At 34.4% G+C, this 9,018-nt stretch overlaps 1 protein-coding gene across 1 annotated transcript in view; it reads right to left on the bottom strand.

Moving 5' to 3' along the window:
- Positions 1-7,022, bottom strand: part of UNCX (UNC homeobox) — an 8,256-nt gene extending 1,234 nt beyond the window's left edge. Inside the window, exons 1-3 of the mRNA XM_073645791.1 lie at positions 6,362-7,022; positions 3,424-3,599; positions 1-85 (exon numbers count right to left, since the gene is read on the bottom strand). The exon at positions 1-85 is cut by the window's left edge and continues 1,234 nt beyond it. Coding sequence (XP_073501892.1) covers positions 1-85; positions 3,424-3,599; positions 6,362-6,620 — 520 coding nt within the window. The 5' untranslated portion in view covers positions 6,621-7,022. The remainder of the gene's footprint in view (positions 86-3,423; positions 3,600-6,361) is intronic.
- Positions 7,023-9,018: the final 1,996 nt, after the last annotated feature.

The raw sequence follows: 9,018 nt of genomic DNA, 5'->3' as shown, positions 1-9,018 counted from the left end.
GATGAGAGTTATGGGCAGGTCTTCCAGGCCCTTTCTTGGTGTTTTCTTTCTTTCTCCACTTTGCTCTTCGATTTTGGAACCAAACCTACACCGGACAATGAAAATCAATTAACATTCAGCACTGGCCGAGGGAAGACAATTTACTCTGATGCTTTATTGTTACTTATATATAACTTTTGGTGTTTTTTTTAGTTAAACCTCTGGAGTACTAACTGTCCTACATTCTCCCAGTGGTGGTAATTGATCCTTCAAAAGTATTCCGAATAGTTTCTCATGGATAATAAGAATTGGAACCACTATCTATCTATCTGGCTTTGGAGTGTTGCCCCCAGTTTTGGGTGTTTTATTATATGTAAGAGGTTTTTGGGGACAACTATGGGCGCTTTGCACCCATATATTCATGGAAAAGTGCTGCTTTTATTTTTACCTATCATCTATCTATACATTAATCCATTCATTTATGGATCTATCATTCCCCCTCTTCTGTGGATTCCACATAATCAAAGTTCTTTTAATCAATTATCCATATGTAAGAGTTTTGAGGGAATAACATTGGGAGCTTTGCATCCATTTTTTTGGTGGAAAGTGCTGCTTTTACTTTTCTCTCTCATCCCCCTTCTTCTGTGGATTCTACATAAAGTTCTTTTAACCAATTATGCATACGTTAGAGGTTTTTGGGGATAACATTTGGGGCTTTGCACCTATTTTTTCCTGCTGCTTTTATTTTTCTCTATCTATCTGTTTAACTGTCTATATATGGATCTATCGTTCTCCTCCTTCTGTGGATTCCACATAATCAAAGTTCTGTTAACAAATTATCCATGTGTAACAGGTTTTGGGGGATAACATTGGGGGACTTTGCACCCATTTCTTTGTTGGAAAAGTGCTGTTTTTATTGTTATCTATCAATCTATCTATTTATGTATCTATGGATCTATCCTTCCCCTTCTTCTATGGATTCTATATAATCAACGTTGTTTTATCCAGTTATCCATATGTAAAAGTTTTTTTGAAGATAAAATAAAAAAATGGGTGCAAAGCTCCCAAGGTTGTAGAAAAGTGCTACTTATATTTTTCTCTATCTATATGGATGATAGCCTAACATAATAGTATAGAAATAAAAACTCCATGCACTGAAAAATATCTATCTATCTATTTATCTATCGTCTCCGTTCTTCTGTGGATTCCATATAATCAAAGTTCTTTTTAATCGATTGTTCATGGAATAAACATTTATTATAATATTTTGAGAGAATCCATTATCAATGGAAAATTCTCACCAGTACATAATACATATATATAATAAAAAAAATCCAATAATTGCACGAATACATCCGTCTATTACTGAACTGAATGGTTTGTTTTGAGCGACTCTATGATTTTACGATACGATTGTGACTTTTACGATCTTTTAAGCACATAAAAGTGTTGATCCAATTATTCCACCGATGTTAAAAAATCCAACCGAAACTTGTAAAATTCTACATTGATAAGTACAACATTACAAACACGGTGGTAAATGATATCTTCGGGTTTTTATACGAGGATCTCAAGAACTCTAGCAATAAAAAAAAAATGTAAATCCAACAGACGAGCAGTAACTAGATATCTAACTATATCGATACAGGAGGATTGGTGAATAATAAAGCCAAAACACTATATACAATCATAACTAAAAATAAACAAAAAAAATAAATAAAATAAATTAACTAAAAATGATGAAAACTTAAAAAAATATATATAAATACACGGCTATGGATACAATGTATAGGGAAATTTAGAAAAAAAATACTTTGTGTCCCCCTATGCTGAGTCATAAATTAACCTTATTTCATATATATATATATATATATATATATATATATATATATAGTTACATTGGATTTTATTTAATGTAATTATTTTCTCACCCCAAATGACAAAAAAATGCCACATAATTAAAAATTATGTTGCAAAAATAAAGTAATAATAGTAATGATATCTATACAGACTATGTTTACAATTTTGGACATCCCTCCTCCCTTTCCCCTAACCCCCTTCAAAGTTTATTTAGAGCCTCTCGCCTCCCCCCATCCTATAAAACCTTTTGTGTTAATTCCAGGCGGTTGCTGCCATTGAGAATTACCTCATTATGGAATTAAAGGGGAAAGTGAGGTCCAGGCTTCACTTAACAATCTCAGAACAAATTGGATGAAAAGGTTTGAAACCAGAAGAGGTCAGAAGGGGGGAGAGAGTGCATTTTGTAAATATCCCTTGAAACAAAGCTAATGCTTTAATAATACAGGGCTCCACTCTTCTTTATTATAAACTCCACACCTCCAGGGTCTTAATTACACCCTGGCCTCCTGCCTTTTACCTTTAAGCACATTCACAGGGGGGTCCCCTGGTATTGAAACCACTATATAATTCTGTGTTTAAGGAAACTATAAGTAAACAATTAATGGAAAATTATATTTAATCATCTATATTAGCTGCACATTTTTCCCCTGTATTTATGTTTCTATAAACAGTATATGTATATGTGCTCACTACATATGTAGTATTTGTATGATTTCTACACTTCTAGCTAAATTATATAATATATGGATAGATAGATAGATAGATAGATAGGAGAACGAAAGAAAGAAAGAAAGAAAGAAAGAAAGAAAGAGGATGGATAGAAAAAAAAAGAATAAAAGAGAAAGTAAGAAATAAAAAAGATAAGATAGATCATATATAGATAGATTAATAAGTAGATAATATATAAATAAATAGATCATAGATATCTAGCTATATAGATTGATATAGATAGATAAAAAAGAATAAAAGAGAAAGTAAGAAATAAGATAGATAGATAGATAGATAGATAGATAGATAATAGATAGATAGATAGATATTTCTCACTGCATGGAGTTTTTATTTCTATACTATTATGTTAGGATAGCATCCAAATTATTACATAGAAAAAAATATTAAATTTATAAAAATAAATATAATATACCAATATAAATCATAAAAAAATAAAGCAAAGCATAAACAATAAAAAAAAGATATAACAGACAAAAAAAAAATCAAAAAAAAATGTTGAACTCTTAAAAAGTATAAGTTTCTTATAGAAATATCACCGGTATAGTTTGCAACGATGATTATTTTAATTCCCTTCAGTGTTTTGCCATAAACATGTAGGTATAAATAATTCATTAGATGTAATAATTCAAAGGCAAGACATCTGTACAACATTGTAGATAATATCGCTGAGTTCATTTGAAGCACATTACACAAAGGGGATATGGATATGCAAATAGAGATGCCACAGCTAGGAAAATGCGCCTAATTAAAACGCAATTAAAGCTCCAATTCGGGGCTTATTTAGACAGTGGTGTGACTTTTCTTTTTTTTTGTGGGGTAATAGAATTGCATTTTTATTTTTATCTTTTTTTTTACCTGAACCCTAGATTCCACCAGGTCCAGCCTCAGGGCCAGGGCTTCTCTCATGAACACATCCGGATAGTGGCTTTCATTAAAGGCTTTTTCCAACTCTTCCAGCTGCCATCCTGTAAAATTGGTCCTGGTTCTCCTCCTTTTACACCCTGGACTCTCCTTATCTGGGTCACTGGAGTCTAGAATAGAACAGGTCAATGTCAGCAGATAGAAAGATGAAACATAATCTAAACACAATATCAATATACCATGTATCCAATAGTCTGTTCTGGGCTACAAAGATAATTAAAAGTATGACTTTAAAGAGTTGTCTGAGCCACTGATCAAAGCCATTTTATGACCTATTCCCACGTTTGGGGAAGTGAATTTGCAAAATGGGAAAAGGGACCCCCTGCAGAGAAATGCCTTTTACATCCCTGGTTTGTGTCCCCTTCCCACACATTGTCATCACCCCAGACCCTCATCTCCAGATCTGTCACCTTATGGGACCCCAAGAGGGGGACATAGTATTTTCTTAAAAAAATAAAAAAAAAGTTGTAAACTGTGAAGGACATATAACATGTCCTGTCCTTTAAAAAAAATAACATTAAATGTAGTATCTAAAAGTGAAGATGTAAAGACAACTAGACCCAGAGTAAACCTGATTATGGATCTTCAGTCTGTGACTTGTTGGGATTGTTTGCCTTCAGTCCTGACACATGCAGTGATGTACACGTGTATGATGCACCCACATTGCCGGGGACCCCATAAAACGTCACTCTCCCATTTGTTTGTTTTTTTTTTTCTAGTAATGGGGTGTGAATGAATGGTGCTAAAAGGCTGGAGAATGTTTTTGTAATCGCTTTTCATCCTGGGTGTCACCTACTGCTGTGGACATATATATTTAGGGTTTATTTGATGGCAGAACCCCCAGTATTTTACATTTATAGATCTGTATTACTTACTAGCTTATTAACCACATTTTGGTATATTCGTTATCTGTAGTACTGTATGATAACCCCCATGCATTATATGCATCTTTTACTCTCTGCACACTGTGATTCAGGCTTCACCTACAAAAACCTCCCTATAGTGCATTGATATATAGATACAACCTATAGCATCCGATTATTACATGATGCCCCCAGAAATGTGCATTATATAGAGAAATGCAACTCACACCACTTAGTAATTGACTTCCCTGTACTTAGCATTACATACTGATCTATACCTAGTTATATCAGGCTTCTGCTCCCATCATTATACACAGATTCATTATTTCAAGCTTCTCCTTTAGGTACTGTTCATTGTAAACATTTAAGGAACAGTGTCCAGTTATTTTAAGCTTGTTCTCCAGCACTGTGCATTATATACAGATATTATAGGGGCCAGATATTTTAGCATTTCTCCAACACTGTGCATTATATAGCTATATTGTATAGCGCACATTTATTTTAAACTTGTTCTCGAGCACTGTGTATTGTATACCCATATAGTATAGTGCACATATATTTGAAGCTTTTCTCCAGCACTGTGCCTTGTATACAGATATTATAGTGCCCTGTTATTTAAGGCTTTTCTCCAGCACCTGTATGTAATCAACAGCCCCTAGTTTCTCCTGCCTGCCCACCTTGTACTATGCATTGTACACCCGGTTATTTCCAATTATGCATTGTATCCTGCTATATTACTCCAAGCTTGTACCCCCAGCAATGTACATTATATAAATCTATAAGTGATAGCTCCCAGCCCCCCTGCCCTGTATATCACCCTGTTATTTCAGGGTTCACCTCCAGTACTGAGCATTATATTCTTCAGGCTTGTTCCCCAGCTCTGGGTATTATACAGATAAATTAGTGATAGCTCCTAGTTTCAGGCTAGTCTTCCATGCACATAATACAGTTTTATCCCTCCTTACTCTATAGATCTAGAAGTGATAGCTCACAGCTCCCCTGTCCTATATAGAACCCTGTTATTTTAGGATACTTTGCATTGTATTCAGCTTTATCCCTTTAGTTTTGTCCCCCTAGTTCTCTCTATATTAGTCATAGATCCCAGTTTCATGCACATATTACAGTTTTATCCCTCCTTACCCTACAGATATATAAGTGATAGCTCACAGTTCTCTTGCACTATATAGCACCCTGTTATTTTAGGGTACTGTGCATTATATTCATCTTTATCACTTTAGGTTTGTTCCCAGCTCTCTTTATATTAGTGATAGCTCCCAGTTTAATGCACATAATACAGATTTATCTCTTCTTACTCTATAGATCTATAAGTGGTAGCTCACAGCTCCCCTGTCCTATATAGCACCCTGTTATTTTAGGATACTGTGCATTGTATTCAGCTTTATCCCTTTAGTTTTGTCTCCCTAGTTCTCTCCATATTAGTGATAGATCCCAGTTTCATGCACATAATACAGTTTTATCCCTCCTTACTCTATAGATATATAAGTGATCGCTCACAGTTCTCTTGCACTATATAGCACCCTGTTATTTTAGGGTACGGTCACAGTTCTCTTGCACTATATAGCACCCTGTTATTTTAGGGTACGGTCACAGTTCTCTTGCACTATATAGCACCCTGTTATTTTAGGGTACGGTCATAGTTCTCTTGCACTATATAGCACCCTGTTATTTTAGGGTACGGTCATAGTTCTCTTGCACTATATAGCACCCTGCTATTTTAGGGTACTGTCACAGTTCTCTTGCACCATATAGTACCATGTTATTTTAGGGTACTGTGCATTATATTCAGCTATATTACTATAGGTTTGTCCCCCTAGTTCTCTCTATAGTAGTGATAGACCCCAGTTCCATGCACATAATACAGTGTTAACCCTCCAGTACTGTGCATTCTATACAGATATATAAGTGACAGTTCCCAATGTCTCCTTATATACATACATATACGTCCCTAATAGGGTGAAATCCGACTCCCCTTCCATAGCAGCTCTTACCTGACAACTTGTACTGGTGATTGTCTCCATTCATCCCACATCCAGAGGGGATCAGAGGGGTCGGATTGACAACAGATGCAGAGCAGGACCCATTGAGTAATCCATCTATAGAGAAGGGCACAGCGGCCGCAGACTGCAGCTGGTGGCTGGCTAACTCATACACATGGTGATGGCTCAGGGGGTAAGGGAAGCCCACCATGCCACTCATGGAGCCTCCAAACTGGGCATGAGGATGCTCTAGGATCCTACTGTCCATCATCTCCCTGGATAGAGCTGCCACAGCTGAAGGGCTGCTGCTGCTGCTGCTGGTGGTGGGACCTTAGTAAGCATGCAGTGACCAGTGAGGAGGGGACATGCCACCAGCACAGGATGAGCATTACTTTATCAACATCAAGCTCCCAATAATTAGCTCAGGCTTGGGGAATTTGGGACCAATAAGAAACCTTAATCGGTTGTGACGTCAGAGACGTGGCTTTGCAGGAAACGTTTTCCATATCGATTGCTAATTATACCTGACATCCACCTCAATAAACAATATCAGGGCTGTCACAACAAGACAAGGGGGGCTGAGATAAGAACTACATCACAACAAGGGGAGGGGGATGCCAGGGATGGAGGAGAACCTAATGCATCTGATTGATACCCAGCTAAATACTCTCTACACACACATAGACTTGCAGGAAGAAAAAAAAAAAAAAAAAAGCTTCTTCTTCTTCTTCTCCTCCTCCTCCTCCCCTCCCTTCTTCCAAGCACTAATAGATTTCACTTTAAACATTCTCAGGCTTGTTGTAGGGATTTTTTCACCAGAAAATGCTTCTACTCTCTGAACCTTTAAAGTGATGTTGCTCCAATTACTGAGAGACATTGAGCAGCAAATAGACTGATCTAATAATAGGAGTATTCATCATCCCTTCTTTCCAAAGCTGTCACATTGAATTTAAAACTACAAGCCTCCTCATCTACTCAAAGCACAGGCTCAAGCTTGCTTCTTTTTTTTTTTGCCCTTTTTTTCCTCCTTCTTCATTTTTTTTTTCAATACAGTATTTAAAGATCTTATACATTAGAGCTACAAGGAGGTCTCAGCCCTTATTGATAGACCTTGCATTTAACCCCACCTCCCCCCAGGCTTGGCAGCAAAGGAGTTAATCAAATAGCTCTTCTTATTAGTTTTGCTGTGATTAATGGGTGACATTGATTTATTTCAATAAGTGTGACATTTTTTTTTTCTTTATTTTCTCATTAATGAATTGAGATTTATTTATGGTAGGTGTAGTGGGTGTAAGTGAGGATAAGGAGTAATCATTGGTTGGAGGCTAGATTACTATTATTATTATTTATTTTGGTAGATATTATTATTAATATTTTCTTATTATTATTACTATTTTCTTCTTATTATTATTATTATTAATAATGATAATAATAAATACTAGTAATAATAATTGAAGTAAATCATAATAGTAATAATAATAATTAATAATATAAGTAAATAATATCTACTAAAATAAACTATATTCATAATAATAACGAGAAAATAGTAATAACTACAGTAATATCTAGTAAAATAAACAAAAATAATAATATAAATGATAAAAATAATAATATTAACAGTAAAGCTTATAAAAGCTAAAACAACTAATAATCATCATAACAACATAATGACTAATAATAATAATAAGATGAAGATTAAGAAAATAGTAATAGATAACTATAGTAGTATCCACTAAAATAAACAAAAATAATATCAATGCTAAAAATATTATTAACCACAATAAAGCTAATACAAATGATGAAACAACTAATAATAATAAACATCATCATAACAACAGGAAGGTAAATAATAAAGTACAAAAAAAAAAGTAATAACCTATAACATGATCACCCCTATAGCAGAGGGGAGACTGTCACCTTAATTCTTCTATTTCCTTTAAAGACATGAAGGAAATCACAGAAGTGTAAATATTTCAATTACACAGGATGAGAGGTCTGCATTCTCCTTTTTAGGTTGAGCCTAAAATATACCCCACTGTTCTGTGTATCCAGGGAGATGAGTATATTGCTAGGCTTAAATATTCTAGCAGATCTCCCCCTTATCACCAGATAACCAGAAAATACATGACCCAGAAGTGGATAGGGAGATAAGAGACACAGGGATAATACACATGATAAATAATATATTAGAACTTTACTTTTTTTATATATATATAATATCCTGAAAAGGTTCAGATTGGATTTTATATCTGTTTTAAAATGCAGAATGATTTATGTTTAGGTAAAAATAGAATAGAAAGAAGAGGGAGAGTGTGTGAATATTATTATGTTATAGCCTATATAGCGTGCCATACATTACATGTATACACCCAAATCTATCTATACAAATACATATGTTATCTATGTATATATATAAAGCATGTATGAGATATTATATATATATATATTATATATATATATATATATATATATATATATATATATATATATATATATATATGCTTTCAAATATCATGACATACAATGTGTCCGATAGGACACACAGGCATTTATATCTATAATATCTTACATTATAAGCACACACATATATAGTGTAACCTATTTATTGTGGCTTATTATTCCACTCATGCTCATGTATGTATATATAGCCTTTAAAGTGTACCTTATAT

Source organism: Phyllobates terribilis, unplaced genomic scaffold (assembly GCF_046119375.1).
Source record: "Phyllobates terribilis strain yellow unplaced genomic scaffold, ASM4611937v1 Scaffold_9__5_contigs__length_417890890, whole genome shotgun sequence".
Taxonomy (NCBI): domain Eukaryota; kingdom Metazoa; phylum Chordata; class Amphibia; order Anura; family Dendrobatidae; genus Phyllobates; species Phyllobates terribilis.
The sequence above is the reverse complement of the archived record's forward strand: the minus strand, read 5'-3'. Positions and strand labels throughout refer to the sequence as shown.